Source organism: Protobothrops mucrosquamatus, unplaced genomic scaffold (genome assembly GCF_001527695.2).
Source record: "Protobothrops mucrosquamatus isolate PMUCROS unplaced genomic scaffold, P.Mucros_1.0 scaffold23, whole genome shotgun sequence".
Lineage (NCBI taxonomy): Eukaryota > Metazoa > Chordata > Lepidosauria > Squamata > Viperidae > Protobothrops > Protobothrops mucrosquamatus.
The window spans coordinates 2,843,482-2,861,889 of NW_015386408.1; the positions used below are offsets into that span (position 1 = coordinate 2,843,482).

Here is an 18,408-nt window from a genome sequence, read left to right on the forward strand (position 1 = left end):
TCTCTCTCTCTCTCTTGCTTCTTCTTCAGCCTTCCGTCCAGTTTGGTGTGTGTGCAAAAAAAAGTCTCAGGGCTGCTGAGGGAACTTGTTGGCAATGCCTGGCGTACAGAAGCCCCCCGTATTTTCCCAAGTCCCACTTTAAGAAAAGAGAAGAAAGAAAGAAAGAAAGAAAGAAAGAAAGAAAGAAAGAAAGAAAGAAAGAAAGAAAGAAAGAAAGAAAGAAAGACGATCTGCAGTCGCAAATGGTTGTACTAAATATAGGATGGGACTTAAGTTGAGCGGCAGATACATTTCTCTGTTCCTTGCTGTGCAGCTAGGTAAGTGGATTCATGGTGAACATAGCTGGGTTTTTTTTAAAGTGTCTTCCTTCTCTCTCTTTTTTTTATCTATCTATCTATCTATCTATCTATCTATCTATCTATCTATCTATCTATCTATCTATCTATCTATCTATCTACCTACCTTTTCTTTTTCTTTTTTCTTTTCTTCTTTTCTTTTCTTCTTGTTCTTCTTGTGCCAAACAAATGCCCCGCACTAACCCGTAATATCTACATTAACAAGGCTCTGATAATGTGAGAGTTTTTGTTATACAGTTATAAGATATAATGTGATGAGGGCATTTTTGGCTGCTTTTTATCTATATTTGCCTGTTTATTCGAGGTATCATAGGTGTGTATGTTCTCTCTCATCTCTCCCCTTCCTCCCCCCCCCCCACACACGGACGCATTTCTTAACGGGATTGTTTTACCTTGCTGCTCTCCCCGAACCCCTCGTGCCCGCGTGTGTGTGTGTGTGTGTGTGTGTGTGTGTAAGATTGCATCACGGCAGAACACATTCCTCCTATTTGTCCGAAGCTAAATTCTCTCACCTCTTCCCCTCCGAGATATGAGAAAGAGAGGGCGCAAATAATGTATCTCAATTATTACGGATGTTGCTTTGCAAACAAAAGGGGCACAAATAGTGCCAGTTCAAAGTTCCTGTCCCAGGTGTGGTGTTCTGTCAAAGGATGCTGGAGATGCATTTTTGGTGCTGTGTTAAAAACGTGGAGGGGAGGGAAGATCGAAGGGAAGAAATCGAAAGGGAATCAGCCCGAGTTTCAGATATCTTCCTTGACTGAGGCTGTCGTGAAAAGTCTTGCTCAAAAATAGACATTTCGGCGGGAATTCTATTAGGGAGTAGGTTTTGGTCCCTCTCTCTCTCTCTCTCTCTCTCTCTCTCTCTCTCTCTCTCTCTGTGTGTGTGTGTGTGTGTGTGTGTGTGTGTGTGTGTTAAAACGAGCGCGCTTCTCTCTGGATTAGTGAAGGAGAGCCTTAAAATATTCCTGATTTCGTCCCTGAAAGCCTCGCTTCGGCCGCGAGCTTTGCAGTTGTTGGAGGCGCTTGGAAGTTAGGGCCACTTTCACATCTGCACCGAGGCTTGTTTAGAGGAGATGCGCGTTGTGTGGTGTGTGTGTGTGGGGGGGGGGGTGATCGGCAAAAAAAAAAAAAAAAAAGCCGCTGCGGTTGGCAGCTTCACAGAAAAAGCATGCCCTTCCACGTTTGGTCAAGGGTGCTTGATTTAAAGGACCGCAAAGCACAAACACGTCCGCACGCACTCCTTTTAGAATATAGCTCGCTCCCCCCACCTGCTCCCCGGAGTTTTCCTGTCCCAAATCTGGTGGTCTCGGGTTTATTTCTCTCGGCGGCTTTTCTCTGTGCCGACAATCTCTGCAGCGTTTTGGGAACAGAAGCGTGGGGGAGAAGAGAGAGAGAGAGAGGCGAGACCTTTCTTGGATGTAGACATTTCGTGCTTTCCGAAAAGAATAATAAAACAATGGGCCGGGAAACGGGTTGACTTTTCTGGTGGAAATAATAAAAGGGGAACCGGGCAAAGAACGGGAGGCGTTTTGCAATTCCGCCCCAAATCTTGTTGGGTGTTTTTATTGTGAAGGCTTTAGGATCCCCCCCCCCCTTCTTGTCCTCTTTCCGCAGCTTCGCCCGGCGGTGTTTTAACTGTTGGAATTCCGTTTCTGTAGAAGAAATTGGCCCGTTTCTATCCCGAGAAAATAGGCGTTGCTGTCCTCCCTTTCCTACCTCTGGGCTGGGAAAGAAAGATGCGGTAGTGTCAGGAGCCAGCCTCGAAAGGAAGGGGCTCGTTTGTTCTTTTTTTATCATTTGCCTGCAAGTACCCTCCCCGCGTGAAGGTTTTGGGAAAGGCTCGAACTGGAGGCGCACAAAATGTAAGGAAAACAGGCAGCGGAGGGGCGACTTGGTTTGTGCAATGCGCGTGCGCTACGGCGCCTTACTCTCTTTTCATTTGGGTTGTGTTGTACTTCCAGCCTTTATGGAAGTGTTGAATAATAAACTTTCCCCCGCTGCGCATTTATTTTTTTTTTTTTTTACCCACCTGGATGCGGTTGATTCTAGCCTCGTGGCAGAATTGCGGGTCCGGGAGAGTTGCTTTGGGAAAAAACAAAAACGAAAGAGAGGGGTTTTGGGTTTTTTTTTGGCCTGGGCTCCCTTGCACCAGGATGTCTGGAACGAATCCCGAAACGGTTGACCTTTCCGAGAAAACAAGGTTGTTAAAAGCAAAGGTAGGAGAGAGAGAGGAGAAGAGGGACTGCGGATGTGAAAACACGCGGCGAAGGCTAGATACCTATACACACCCATCCACCTCGCTCTCCCCAGTTACCAGGGTTTAAACACCTCCATAAAAAAAAAAAGAAGAGGAGACTCGAATCCCGCATTGGGGCATACGCGTGCTTGCAGTTGTGACCGAGGCTTTGTTGGTTTCGTCTTTCACCGTGCAAGTGGGCCGCGTGTTTTATCAAAAAAGCAAAAACAAAAAACAAAAAAAAAAACCTTTCTGGCAGCTGTTACTGAAATCCCTGGTGAGATTCTCCCCCCCCCCCAAAAAAAAATATATGTGTCCGTTTCAGGCACGACTGAATTTGGAACCTCCAGGGATGTAGCCCCTTTCTGTCCAGGCGACGGCAACCTCAAGCCAGCCAGCTGAACAGGTGGGAATAGAGAGATTCAGGTCCCTAGCCCTTCCCTCCCCCCCCCCCAGGTACCCAGCGCTGCCCTTTGTACCCGTCTGTAAGTGGGAAGCTGGGGAGAAGACACAATCCAGAAGGAGCGCTTTGCCCAGGCCTCAAGGAAGGAAGGAAGGAAGGAAGGAAGGATGGAAGGAAGGAAGGAAGGAAGGAAGGAAGGAAGGAAGGAAGGAAGGAAGGAAGGAAGGAAGGAAGGAAGGAAGGAAGGAAGGAAGGAAGTCTGGGTTTATTCTTGGACTGGTCTCTTGTGAACGTTACTGGTTGTAGGTTCGGTGCGGCAGCCAACGTCTGCAGTCTAGCAGTGTTTTGAGATGCGGGGGAGTGAGTTCAAAAAAAGAGGGAGGTGGTTACTAAATTGGGTTAACGATATAATCCGTTGGGGATGAGACAAGTTCTAGCAGTGCTGAGCTTTGGTAATAACGAGGCTACATTTTACTTATCCACTTTAAATACACGCGCGCACACAAGCACACACCGCATTCCCAAAGGATTAGTACGAAAATCTCTAGGGTGGAAAAAAAAATCCCTTCTCCCGATTGCAAATTCCCACCCTTCGCCTGCCTGCCTGCCTGCCTGCCTGCCTTCCCAGGGCTGGAAGGGGCTTTCAGATTGCTGCAGAAGGCTGAAGCATATGGACGTGAATAGCTAATAGTTTGCTCAGGATCAAGCCAGCGATCACTCTTAAACCAAGAAGTCACTAATTCCTTTTCATTTGCTGCAGGGTTGATAGGGATAAATTGCCCGTATGTTGCTCTGTAGCCATTCACCTGCTCTCACAAAAGCAGAGAAATTGGGCTGGATTGATGTTTGTGCAATGTAATCAAGTTACCAACATAGAGCAACAATGAGACCAAAACTATCTCTCATTCACACATGCACATCCCACCGGGAGAGACTTTTTTTTTTTTTAACCACCGGTGCATTTCAGATCCATTGTGATCAAATCTGATTTTGCAATCAAGTTCCAAGGGTTGAAGATAATACACTGTTTCCAATCTGGTGCTCTTCAGATACACAGGACTCCTACCATTCTGGCTGAGCAAGCGAGTGGTGTAGTCAAACAGATCTGAAGAATACCAGGTGGGAAGGACTACCCTAATCTTTGGGGGAGGGATCTTACATGCTAACAAAATCATGCCGGTGAACAAGAGCTTGACTTTGATATGGGCTGCACCCGAGAAAGGACGTCACATTATCACCTTCTCAGAAAAGGGTGCCCTTGTTTCAGCTTCCCTGAAGATCTTGCAATGAGACTGAAAGGCTCCTTGTGAGAGGCAGAAGATGAATAGCGGGGAATTAGCACCAATGATGTGTGTGGTGGGTAGGGACAGCAGAAGAGACAAGGTTGGATTGGTAGAGAAACTCAACAAAGGCAAATGGTGTAGAGAGTAAATGAGAGGGAGACCCCAAAAGATATTTTTGTCTCTACCTGAATGAGAGAATCAGGAAAGCGCTGGAGGAGTGACCAGAAAACAAGGACTGAGCATGCATCCAATATGTCAGCCACTGTTTATATTCCTTTATATTTACAATCCACTTAGAAGTATCATTTGCATAAGAGCACTTTGTATTACATGTGCTACCTCACTTTTGTAAACAGATAGAAACATGTACATCCCCCCTCCCCATTTCCAACTACCAAACTACTCATGGAGCAACATGGAGGGAGCAGAGAAGGTAGGCAGGAGATTTGATTGCAGAAAGAAATGATAAAAGATAATACTTCAACATCTGTCTACATTTGATGACTTCCATGATACGTTCATCATCCTCTATAGACAAATGTATATACACTTCCTGGTTTTGAAATTATCTTAGTAATGTTCCCTCTGCTCTGTAGATTACTGAAACCTACTGAAGAGACAGTTTTAGCAATCTCAACAATGTGGCTGGCTTTAAAGTTCATTCCAGCCATTTGTCTCTGTTCAGGAATCAATACAGCTCTTTGCTAATGTTAATGTAATATTATTCAGAAAATAAAATTAAAAAAAGTTCTAGGAACACCTTTTCAAAATAATTCAAAATGGATTCTAAGATAAATAACGGTCAGATAACCCAAAAGAATTGTTGCTGCTGCTGTTGCAATGATAAATTTATGTATTAAGCTTTTTGTGGGTCACCTTAAGGAAGAGCTAAATACAGAGTTTGATCTAGCTGTGCTTCAGATCTATTGTGCTTCATTTCAAATGCAGCTTATCCAATTTCATGTAAAAGGGTGGTGGTGGTTTTAGATGAAGAGAGTTGCTAGAAGAGCAGATCTTGCTCCTATTGTAGCTTTGGGGCAGCTGTGTGAAGGTGAAAGGAAGGTGCACTTAATGGCGGGGTTTTCTGGAATCAAACTAGGGGTGGGTATAGCATGCTGCTATCTTGTTGGGAGCTGTCCAGCTGATATGGTGCTGATCTGTTCTCCAGCATACCTGGTGCAGGCAGTCAAAGAAGCAAGCAAGTGTGATGCAGTCTTTAAGGGCTTCTCGGATTGTGTGGTCAAGATGGGCCAAAACATTGCCAACTATCCGCAAGACCTGGATGACAAGAAAAATCTCGAAACAATCTGCCGGTAGGTTCCATTATGTTCTTACAGTTGTTTCTGGTTTGTGTATGTGTGTTTATCTATAATATGATTGCTCTACAATGATTATTGTAAAAAAATTTATACTTATATAATTATCCATATTTTTCTTTGTAAGTCATTTGCTGTTGTAGTTAGGTATAAACAAAAGGAAGGTAATTAGCTTGCTAAAACAGTTGTTTCGTATAGGTTTATACACTTAATCGTCAGGAGACAGGGTTTCTTGCCCATTCTTGCCCATCAAGAATAACCATAATAAGCAGACAAATCTGTTTGATGTAATCTTGCCATTGTTTGAAACTACCCAGCCACCCACCCCAGCTAAGCACAGATTAATGGAAATAAAATCTGCCAGATTTCAGGGGAATTTATTTTCAAATACACATTATTTTCTGGGCAGTTCACTTCCTGTTAAAGACAATAAAATTAAAGATATTTTAACAGATTTAATTACAATTAACTGGGCCCCAAATTATCAGCTATTTCTGCTGCAGTAATTCTTTTCTTCTTTTCTCCATTTCATTTTTTCTCAACATTTAAAAAAAACCATAGCCAGCTGTATACTATTGATGACCAGGTGCTTACTTCCACCAAAACATGCATGCTTGAGACAAAGCACTTAACAGCCCCTGGATTCGCTGACTCTATTTTCTCGATAGGTTTTCTGCCTACTTTGCCCATACGTTAATGCTATATAAGTTAACCTCTTTCTAAATAATTTTTGGAATGGAGTAGGAAAGAATATTTACCCAGAATTAGTGAAAGAATGCTTCTTAAATACCAACCATTTTTTTGTTAAGCAACATGGCAATATAATAGTAACATGTTTTATTCTATTTCTAGATGTTTTTTTCTGGGCAGTGTATTCTAATTTGACATATAATATTAACCAAAGTAGTTATGCTGATGTTTTCCTCCCATATTAAAGAGTTACTATAACACAGAATGTGGATTCCAATGCAGGTTTTTCCTTCCTCCCACACTTCTTTCAAGACATCATAATGGCTATTTAAAAATGCAGCCATAAATTATTTTGTCTTACAGTGGTGCGTTATGATGCAATTCTGAAAATAACAAGCCACTTTCAAGCTCTTTTATCTCTGGTGAAGCTGCTAAGATGGTCAGTTTCCCTAAGGAAATGGGAGAAGCCACCTTTTGTGTCCCATCTAAACTCAGAAACTGACTCATGGGGTAATGAGCAGAACTGTGCTTTGCAGATTTCGAAGGTTGCAGTTCTAAATCTGGAAACAGGCTAGCTTGAAATAATCCGATTCAATCCTGTATAAATACATTAACTCAATCCAATATTTAAATGGAAACTCGGTATGCTGCCAGATCTTCATGTGTTTTTGGAAGTCATTCCATCCAATTTCAGCTGGACTTATTTCCGACACATCCTGGTACTGACCTTGGAGCATACTGCAAATAATTTACTTCCAGCACTAAGACTTCCATCTTAAAAGAGATTTAATGGGAATTAAATGCAACTGATTGGATTCATTGAGTCCTACCTCTGAGCATATTAGCCTACGTGTATGTGGGTTGTTGTTGTTTTTTTAAGACAGTTGCTCAAGTCTCTTTGGTTTGTGAGCTTCACATCAGTAATGAACACCGACTTGCTTGGAAATAAATTATGTCGGGTGCACTGGAGCAATTTTCTAGGCAAAGAGATTGGGAAAATGGCGCGTTGACCAAATTGCATCCCGCTTTTAGTGAGTTGTATCTGAAGGGCGAAAGAACCGTTTAGCTCGAATCAAGCTTTGCTGTGGAATCGGCTGCCGAAAATCTTCCCCACGCTTCCACGTGTCATCCATTTTCACGGAAGCCAAACCTATTTCGATCTCGGTATTTAGAAGCGAGTTACATTTAAACGGCAGTATCTTGCTGCGGAAGGGGTGCGTTCAGCGGCATTGAAAGGCTAAATCGAAATGGTTGACATTCTCCTTTCCCAACCCCTGAGGGGGAAAAAAAGCAAAAAAAAAAAAAAAAAAAGCTCGGAAATGCATCTCCTTCCGTTTTCCTGGCTTGTGAAAGAGACGCAACGCTCTGGGCAGCGAGCAACACGGCCTGGCGGTTGAGAAAGGAGGAAAGGAAGGAAAGCGTGAGGGAGGAAGACTCGCGAAAGCCTCACTAGAGGGCCAGCAACCACCCCCTGCTGCCGCAACCGTAACACACAAAGCAGGCCCTGCGTCAACAGAGGCCCGATTTACCCCTCTCCCCCCCCCCCCCGCGAGATTGGAAAACTCCGCCGCCTTCCTTCCCTAGAGGAGAAACGCCCGCTTGGGATTCTGCTGAAAGAACCGCGGGAGAAGCCACAAGCGACGCCAGGCAGGGCTCAGGCTCGGGGGCGGGGCGGAGGAGGCGGGGGCGGAACGGAAAGCCTTGCCCTACATTCCGCAATTAGAACCAGGCGCATTCCGCCAGGCCGCCCCTCCCTCTTCCCCTCCCCCCCCCCGGTTCCCTTCTTCTGATCTTTCTTTCTCTCGCGCGCGCGCGCTCAAGGAAGATTTAGTTTGCCTTCGGGAGACGCAATTACGGCGGAAAATACACCAGGAGCGACGCCCTTTCAGCCTTCTCGCCGTCCGCGGGCCTCGTTATTTATTACAAACGGCAACCGGCGCCGGACACTCCACCAACAGTTCCGAGGGCTCGTAAATTACGAGGTGTTGCAAGCCCCCCGCCACGAGTCTATTGCAAGCCACCAGAAGTCCTGAGCAATCGAGTCCACGGGTCTCTCGTGACCAAGGGGCGAGTTAACATTTGGGCGGGTGTACTTTATTCCTGTTATGAACATAATGCATTTCTGTGGTTTCGTTCTTATTTGGAAGAGGGGAAGAGAACAAAAGGGCTGTTAACGGATCCAAGTGCATACTGGGCAGTGTGCATGCTTTAGTATGAATATTGTGTTGCTGTCAGTGTTATTACTGAGTTCTTGGAATGGCTTGGAAGTCTGGAACTGATTCATAGTTAGCCTGGGAGTTGCGAAATTGAATAGCAGTCGGTGGAAAGAGCTTCCCTTATCCACAGAGATGCACCAATGAGCTTTGAAGACCTCAGACCACCTCATATGTTTAAAGATCAGGAGACCATTCTGCATGTGCTCAAGGACACAATTGCAATATTGTTAACATAATGCTGGTTCTTTCATTAGGCGAAGGGTTCACTTTAGGCAGTGGGTATGGGAAATGAGGGGAGGGAAAGTCATAAAAGGCAAAAATAGTGAGAGCCACCAGCTTTTTCCAGCATTAAGGTTTTAGTTTGCCAATTCATTTGGATTGTCTTTGCAGAATAGGTACAGGTTCAGACACCCAAATAATTGAAGGTCACATCTAGCTTCCCCCGATACCACTTTTAGAACTGAAAGCATATTTTCAGGACTCATTCGTGGTGATCTCAAACTCAGACTCATGAACTGATTTGCATATAAGATGCTCTGCCATTCACATGCCTTGCAAAGTCTACATTTTGCTTTTGTACACAAGAGACATTCATCAGTTAAAACAGATGACATCTTTCACAACAACATTCAGTGAGACATAAAATCTAATAGTCCTAAAAGAAATGTGACAGCCTGGTTAAATTCTCATAACCATGCATCATCAAGGGAACTAAAAATGAAGGCCCTAAAATGATAGTTTTCTGCATTAGCAGGCCAACTTATAAGCAGCCAAAGATATTCCACACCAAATTACAGGCAGAAGAGTAGAGCTTCCAGTCCCTGCAGCTGTTTCATTTGGCAGCTTCTTGATCCGAAAGACCCACACTTGGAAGTAAATCTCTCTGGCTTAACACTGGCTTCCAACTAAGTGTACTTAGGCTCACTATTCAAATGGCATGTTCCATTAAAATGGAAGAAACCACCATAGTGCAGCTGAGTGAAGAAATAACCAAGAAAGGCAGGATAGATAGCACCATGTACATGCCTCCAAACAGCTGGGGAAGAAATGATGAACTGAAGATGGCTCTGCTAAAAGTGAAGCCAAGAACTATAGTGAAATGAAGAACCAGCAATTAAACTGGCTCTTTGTAATTCCTCTCTGAACAAGGAGAGAACTTCAGATTGCCCACAAGTGCTCCGTACAGTTATTTCTCATGAGATCTCTAGCAAGTTTAAAGCTCTGGGTAATGAGGGAACAACTTTTTTTTTTTTTGCTTGAACCATGGTCAGCTCAGTCAAAAGGACACTGGGTTCACTACTTTTCTAATCATTTTCAGAAATTGCTTGTTAACTACCTTTCAGCTTTTAGGAACCTTTGGAGCGATATGTTTTACAGCATCGGGTGACTTTTTTCAATTTTTAACCAAAGAAGTTTGAAATAGAAGTGTAGAGGTGTTAAACATTTTTTTTTCTTGGAATAAACAAAACAGAGATTAGATCTTTGATTTTGGAAAGTTACAAATGGACTAAGGTTCCAGATGGATTTTAAATACGATTTTGGAATTAACATGGGAAAATGCTTTTGTTTTGAATTCTCTTTTTAAAAAAAATGATAGAATGAGACTTGGAAGGTTGGACACTAGAAGGAACTAAACCAGAAGGAACTAAAAATTACAATTTTTAGAAGAACAATTAAATTTGACTTACAAATATATAATGGAGCAAAATATTTTAACATTGGACATATCAAAGGACATTTGTGAACAATGGACCCAGAAATTATTTTTAAAATGATTTGCTTCTATAGAAAGACTGTGTTTAAAATATGTTATGGAAGAGAATCAAGTTATACTGAATAAGACTGATCTGAAAGTGGATTTAAAAATGAGACACTACAAGAATGAAAAGATGCCACACTGGACATACAAATGAAACTGGATGTCTTAATAATTAAAAGGGTTATACAAATAACAAACCAAAAGACTGACCTGGAAAACTTTCCTATATTGGATTTACAAAAGAAGCTTGTTAAAGCTTTGAAGAATTTTGTGAGAAGGAACAAAGAAATCAAGTTCTAGGACATTAGTTGAAATAACTAAAGGTTAAAGGTAAAAAGGAATAAGCAATTGGTTTATTTGATCAAGGTTAAAATAGGTATGTTATATCTTAATTCTTAATGGATTTTGCTGATCAGGACTGAGCTGTAAGAATTTGTTTACAGATAAGCAATGGGATATCTTCTTGAGATCATTTCTTGTATTTTATGAGAAGGTGATAAAATTGGTTATACTTGTGATGAAGAGAGAAGTCATTTCTTTATATATTTCTTTTCTTTTCTATAGTCTTATTTTTTCCTTTTCTATTTTTTTCCTCTTCTGGACTTTCTATTTTTCTTTTTATTCTTTTTAAAGTTTGTATTGGTTTTTATTTCTTTAATTGCAAGTCTTAGTAAAAATTACTATTAAAAAAAACAGCTGCAGTGAACAACTAGATAATAATGCCAATCATTTCTTTTAATGGCCTTTGGTGACCAAGGTACACGAATTTGTCTAGCCTTGCTTAGATTCTTATAAATATGTCTAAGTGAGCCTTATAATATATTTCTCACCAGAAGATATATAATGTTATTATATATTAAATAGCAGAATGTTTCCAAATACTGCCTTTACTCCTGATTGTTTTCAAAAAATTGACCTCCATTTTCCATGTATGCTGTGCAACCAGTACTGGCTAGACAACTGAACTGAAAGTTTAGGACAGTCTATAACAGTGGTGGCGAACCAATGGCACACGTGCCAGAAGTGGCACTCGGAGCCCTCTCTGTGGGCACATGCGCCATGCCCCAGAGATAGCAACCGTCCCTCTTCAACCAGCCGTCCGCTAACTCGCCGAGGTCCCACGTGGCCGGATGCATCCCAGCACGGTTGGTTTCCCTTCCCCCCATCCTGTCCCTCCTGGCCTCACTTGCTCTCCTTTTCCTGGGCACGACCCACTGCATTGCCTCCTCAGCTGTCGGCCGGCCATCCAGCTCAGAGGCAGCTTCTCTGAACTGCTGGCGGTGGGCTGTGGAGTCCCAGAGTGTACCGGTCAAGGGGCCGGCAGGCTGTGGCTGCTGACGGACACTGTTGGCCCCCATGCACTTGCTGGCTTTTGTGTGCAGGGGCCGATGGTGTCAGTCAGCAGCCGCCCCGGCCCCTGTCTCGTCTTGCCCTTCGACAATGGCACCCCGCCCTGCCTTGCCTCACCCCACAGGAGGAGCCTCCTGCCCATCACCCCACCCGCCAGAGATCCCCTGGATCTTCCCCAAGGTTGCCGGCCCCCACAAGCGTCCCTCCCCACGAGCAACATCGAGGGGACCACCCCCACCTTGGCCACAGCCACCCAGTCTGCCATGACCACTATAGCCACATCCACCCAGTGGGTTGCAGTTTTGGCACTTGGTCTCTAAAAGGTTCGCCATCATTACTTTTAACAGGGTTGTGTCTTATTGTGGAAGTGCCACCTGAATGGCTTTACCTGATTTAGTGTCATTTCACCTCACCTAATTTTGTTTTAATATGCCCTTACAATTTTGTTGTATGAACTACTTTAGGATGGCACTGTTTTTCACTTTAGAAGAAGGCCCCTTGTTATTTATTCCTATGCACGTTTGAAAGGATTGCATATATTTGTATCACTTTTCCCCTGAAAGTGTTTGAGAGAACTGTTCATTTGAGGTGGGGGAGGAAACCTATTTTTGTGACCTTTTTTAATCTGTATACTCCCCCCCCCCATCTGCTGCACTCCTTTCATTTTTCCCAGGCTTTTTTCTACAAGGAATTGTTTGAGGAATCTGGTGCATTTGGTGCAATTTGCATCAACGTACAGATTTTTTCTTTTTTAAGATGCTAACTTTTAATTAAGCAAATTTCTACTTTCAAGCTTTAATTACAGGCAGTCCTTGACTTACAACCATCCACTTAGTGATAGTGACTGTTTGAAGTTACAACAGCAGTGAAAAAAATGACTTATGATCTTTTGTCACACTTAATTACCATTGCGGCACCACCCCCCATGGTCATGTGATCAAAATTAAGATGTTTGTCAACTGGTTCATATTAATGACTGTTGCTGTGTCCCATGATCATATGATCACCTTTTGCGACTTTCTGACAAGCAAAGTCAATGGGATAGGCAGATTTACTTAACAACTGTGATACTAACTGAACAACTGAGGCAAGAAAGGTCATAAAATGGGGTAAAGCTCACTTAACAACTGTCTTCCTTGGCAATGGAAATTTTGGGTTCAATTCAATTGTGGTGGTGAGTTGAGAATGACCTGTATATTCCAAAGTCCATTTAAATACCTTTCCTCTTTAAAAATGTACTTTAAAGTTCACAGATTCTCCTTGGAACTGGCAGCCTTTATTTATAATTTTATTATATTTCTAATCTAATTGATAATGTAATTTTCTGCACAGATTAAAAAAACCTAAATCAATAAAGTTTAAACCAATAGAAAGCGGCAACACAACTACATTAGGAAAATAAATATATGAAAGTCATGATCCTATGTAGGCATGTCAGATGATAAATTGAGCCATCCAAGCAGGGGCATCCAACCTTGGCAACTTTTTAAGATTTGTGAACTTCAACCCCCAGAATTCCCCAGCCAGCTGAAGTCCACAAATCTTAAAAGTTGCCAAGATTGGACACTCCTGCAAGAAAATCTAAAATATGTGAAAAGCTAATTAAATTTTTGAGCCAGAGTTCAACTCTAAGCACCTGTTCTCAGGAGCAAGTAATAGCATCAAAATCTGTAGAGCAGTAAAAAAAAAATTATATCTTCAAATATTTACCCTCTTTCCTTTAAGAAAAGTTAGATGTTTCCTACATTTTCCCATGATTTTCTTAAGTAGAGTTTAATCAGTAGGCATAATTTTTCTAGTTTGCCCAACAGACTGATCCCTGTCCACATAGATACAGGTGGGAAACTGATCAGATAAAACATTTTGAAGCAATTTAATATGAAATATAGTGTCTATAATAAGGAAACGGCTTTAATGTTTAAGTGTGGGTTTGAACCTGATCTCTGCAGTTTTCAAGCACTCTAACCATTACCTGGCACTTGAGGTACAATTGAGACATCCTTTGTGTCAGGTTCATAAGGGTCCCTGTCACTAGTTCCATTAATTCAGAGTGTATAAAAGACATTAAATAAAAGGTGTATTTGAATGCACGCAGAGTGCATTTCTCTTAAAGCTGAGTTATCACAACTCTTCCCCACTCCACTCACAGTTTTCATCACTGTTCAGGGGGAAAACATTATTACAACATAAGCTGCACATTTCTAAGCACTTCCAGTTTTGTTTTAATTTAGCAGTGGGGGAGGGAAACAGGTTGGGCCATGTGCCAAGTTATTTTCTATCACTGTGTGCAATCACAGCCTGGCATCCTGGGATGAAGTCATACATTGCCTCCAGGGGAAGGTCAAAAGAGGCAAGATGGCTAACGGGACCTCTTCACTTGTTGCTTTAGCAGTTTCAGGATGGTTCCTCCAAGGCATCCCCATGGCTTCCTACAAAACCATACAGCAATGCCTTATACCAGAACATCATTTTCTAAGCCAGGGGTAGGCAACCTTGGCTCTTTTATGACTCGTGGACTTCAACTCCCAGAATTCCTGAGCCAGCCATGCTGAGGGGAAAGGGAGAGGTTTCCAAGCTGAGCCATGCTGGCTCAGGAATTCTGGGAGTTGAAGTCCACGAGTCATAAAAGAGCCAAGGTTGCCCACCCCTGTTTTAAGCCAATATATTTACTGAATCCACATAAAAGGATCTGTCTGGAAATGGAGTGGTAGCAGCTACCTGACTCTTGATCTGAACTAGAAAGTTAGAAATTTTTGAAAAAAAAAAAGCTGTTGACATGTAGGGTAGCCTTTCCCTAGATGTTCTAGGATTCCCACCAAATTACCATATCGCACTCATCATATCCAGTCCACATCCATCGGAATCGGACTGGGTTTATCTAGTGTGTTAAGCCATAACATGGTTTGTTTTTGGCACAGTGCGGTGAGCTAATCTAGTCACTTTCATGTATTAAATAAATAGGTTATATGTGACTACAGAGTAGAATTTACAGGAATAGGTGATCCATTGCTTGACACAGGGTCTGGGTTCACGTATCTTGTATCTTAGCACAGCTTTGATGAACTCAAGTATTATAGTTTATTAAAAAAAACTATGGTTATAACAAACCATGGTTTAGTACAATAAATGAATTCAGTCAGCAATATACACTTTTGTGCATTTCTAATAGGGCTGCCAACCATTTAAGTAAATGCTGATGGTTTGGGATAGGGGTGCAGATGAGGGAAGAAATCCAGGTTCAATTCCACCCTCAGCTACTAGAAGCTCATTGGGTGCCTTTTTGGCCAGTCCACCTTACTCAACCTCTCCTAAGTCACAAGGCTGTTCTCTGAAAAATCAAAGGAGAGACTACCACTATGTTCGTCCCTTGAGCAACTAGAAGAAATGCCATATAAACAAACTACTCATCAATTTTAGTCTTACTTAGACTGGCCTATAATTTGTCTGATGTAAGAAAGATTATGTTCTTCAATTATGCATAGATGCACCCCTAGCAGACATCTCAGAAGGGATATTCTTCATGTATGCCAGTGTAGGGAAAATTGGTTTTAAAAAAACACATATCTTTGCAACCTGTGATTTTTATAAACAATTATTTGATGTCCTATCCCCCATATTGAATAATTACACCATGGACCAAGCTGGTGCCCTGCAGATGTATCATTCTTCACCCTCCCCAAGGAGCGTGGTTGATGGACAGGGATGACGAGAGATATCATCCTATAGTCCTTGAGGGTCCAGGTTAGGAAACAGAGCAAGATCCAATGCTGGCAAAATTTCAAGAAAACACTGAGATGAATCCTCCATCAAGAACAGAATTTTTCAGCCTTAGCAACTCCAAGATGTATGGACTTCAACTCTCAGCAAGGTTTCAACTCCCAGCAATGCCAGCTAGGGAATTCTGGGAATTGAAGTCCACCATATCTTGGGGTTGTCAAGGCTGAGAAACACTGGTTTGGAGCATTGCCTAACTTCTGGAGTGGGAGTGGCGAATGGACATTATATTGAGGGTGAGAAAATCAAAGAGGCACATTGGTCCTGCCCTCTCTAGTTTGTCCCTTCCTGCAGGGCAAAGATTCCTTTTTCTACTGGTGGTGTCTCCAGGCAAGGGGTAGTCAGTCTCTCCATGGATTTTTTCAGAGAACAGCCTTGTGACTTAGGAGAGGTTGAGCAAGGTTGACTGGCCAAAAAGGCACCCAATGAGCTTCTAGTAGCTGAGGGTGGAATTGAACCTGGGTTTCTTCCCTCATCTGCACCCCCCTACCCCAAACTATCAGCATTTACTTACATGGTGGGCTGCTGCCTATTAGGCAATGCACAAAAGTGTACATTTCTGACTGAATTCATTTATTGTAAGCAGTGGTGGGATTCAAATATGTGAACAACCGGTTCTCTGTGTGGAAATCCATTCTGGGCCTCGGCAACAAAAAATTAGCTGCTAGTTCTGCCTAACTGGTGCAAACTGACTCAATCCCACCACTGATTGTAAAGGGATGAAGGGGGGGGGAGTTTGTCAGTATTTCCCACCAACACTTCTCTTGTGTCTTTTCCTCCTTGTTCAGATACTGGGATGACTTCCACTCCTGCACCCTCACAGCCCTCACGGATTGTCAGGAAGGGCTGACAGACGTCTGGGAAAAACTGAAAGAGAAATCCAAAAAGCTCGACTACGAAGGCAACCTATTTGTCCTCTGCGGCAAAACCAACCGAGCAGCCTCGTCCCTCCTAGCCTCTGCCTCCCCGGTGCTGTTGGTGGCTCTTTCCGCTGCGCTGGCGACTTGCATCTCCATGTAGAAGGCCCTTCACGTCAACAGCACGCGGTCCACACGACACAGAATCTCCCCCCACTTCCTTCAGCCCACCACCCTTCCCTCCGCCACCGTTTCTCTCTTTCTCCAAGAAGTGGATTTACAAGAGGAAACGTCTCTGCCACTTGGCTTGGGGCGGAGGGGGGAGCTTCCCCTCCTCCAAAATAATGGGGCAGGGGGAAACGCCATTGTGAAGTCTCCGTGATGCTGGTGACCCTAACATCCATCTTGGGGAAGGACTGGGGGGGAAAAGAGAGAGAAACGGAAGCCATTACGACCAACTTGGTCTCTGCTCGCTCGCTTTCTCTCTTTCTCTTTCTTTCTCTCTCTCTCTCTCTCTCTCTCTCATTTCTTTTTTGCGTTCAGATGATTTGCCAAATGGTCCCCAACGGTGAGCAAGCAAAACAGCCAAACTCGGACCTCAGCTTTAGTTCCCTCTCTTCAGATCAAGGTCAACTCAAGCCCTCTTTTTCGTGTGTGCGTGTGCGTGTGTGGGTGTGGGTGGGTGCGTGAGTGCGTGGGTGCACCAAGAATCTCAGGAACGGCTTCCAGCCACCACCGATTACTAATAAAGAGTTAATAGGTAATAATAATATTAATAATAATAAAAAAATAATAATAGTAACGATAGTAATAAAATAACGCTACTAATAACACTACTCACGGCAACGAAAGGGGAGCTCAGCTCTTCCCCTCCGGGGGAAGGTAAAAGCCTCTCTTTGGCAGGTTGAATTGAGCGAGGAAGCTGGAAGGGGGGGAAGCGCGACCGGAAATGGAGCCACCTGAGCCGGAGCACGTGGGTTGAGCGGCTTTCTTAAGGGGATGAACTCACCGACGTTTGATCGTCTCGCCTCGGAAACTCTTTGTCGTCTTACTGATTTGTTTTCGATATTCCCCTCCACCATCATTTCACTTCAGAGAACCACGAACTCCCTTCCTCGATGGGTGGCGGAGGAGGGAGGAAGAAGGAAGAAGGGGGCGGAAAAAAGGGAGCGAAAAAAGAAGTGGAAAAAAACAAAACCAACCAAAATGCGGTTTTAGCTCAAAGAAGCGCCCCGTGGAGTGCTGCTAAGTATCGCGGAAGGCTGAGCTTGAACCGTCAAAGCATCCTTCAAGTCTTCACTGCCTTTTTTTTCCCCCCCGTTGAATTTCTCTTCTCTTTTTTTAAGAGTTGTCCCTCTTCTTTTATAGGTGTTTCACCATTATTGGCTATCCAACAGATCACAGGGGAGGGGGGGAAAAAAAGGGGGGAAAGAAAGGTGTATGTTAACGTTACAAACACAATAACAAGCGAACACACGACCTAAAGGTTCTGTGGGAGGGGTATGTTAAAAGAACCTTGATTTTAAAAGAAAAGAAAAAAAAACAAATGTAATTTAAGAAAGTTTATTATAAAGGCAATGCAGCAAAAAAATAATAACATAAAAGATTTGCTACAAAGTATAGAAAAAAAGGTATAAAATAAAATTATTGTTTGAAATGAGGATGCAGTTTTATTTTCTGGAAACGAGGTTATAGCCATACAATGTACCCCGCTGGTGTCTCTCTCTGAGTATAGAAAAGAGCAATTTTCAAGAAAACGAGCAACGTCGGAGGATCCACTAAAGGGCGCCTCTCATGAAATGGCCTGATTTCTTTTTTTTGGGGGGGGGGGGGGAGGAATGGCGTAAAAGTTTATCGATTTGGGGAAAGCGGGAACGAATCACTTTCGAAACCAGCGAACTCTGGAGAGTTTCGCTGACCTGCCCGAAATCAGAGGCGCGCAAGAGCTTTGGGGATGTTGGACGCTTATCGGATGATAAGAGCAGTTTTGCCCCTTTCCTGTCCCCCCCAAAAAAGGAACTGGCGTGGGAAAAAAAAAAGATGGGAGAGGAGCCATTCCCACGGCTTCTTCTCTGCTCGCCTGGTTTGTCTCTTACAAGGCCGTCCCCTTGCCAAGTGGCGCACTGCGATCCTGTGGCCACATTAAAGAAGGAGCCCGATTGAAACTC

At 43.3% G+C, this 18,408-nt stretch overlaps 1 protein-coding gene across 1 annotated transcript; it reads left to right on the plus strand.

The window, feature by feature from the left end:
* Positions 1 to 230: 230 nt before the first annotated feature.
* NRN1 (neuritin 1) lies at positions 231 to 16,429 on the plus strand. The gene is made up of 3 exons (XM_015810856.1): positions 231 to 317; positions 5,447 to 5,591; positions 16,172 to 16,429. The coding sequence occupies exons 1-3, from the start codon at positions 263 to 265 to the stop codon at positions 16,401 to 16,403; spliced, it is 432 nt and encodes a 143-aa protein (XP_015666342.1). The 5' UTR covers positions 231 to 262; the 3' UTR covers positions 16,404 to 16,429.
* The last annotated feature ends 1,979 nt before the right edge of the window (positions 16,430 to 18,408 follow it).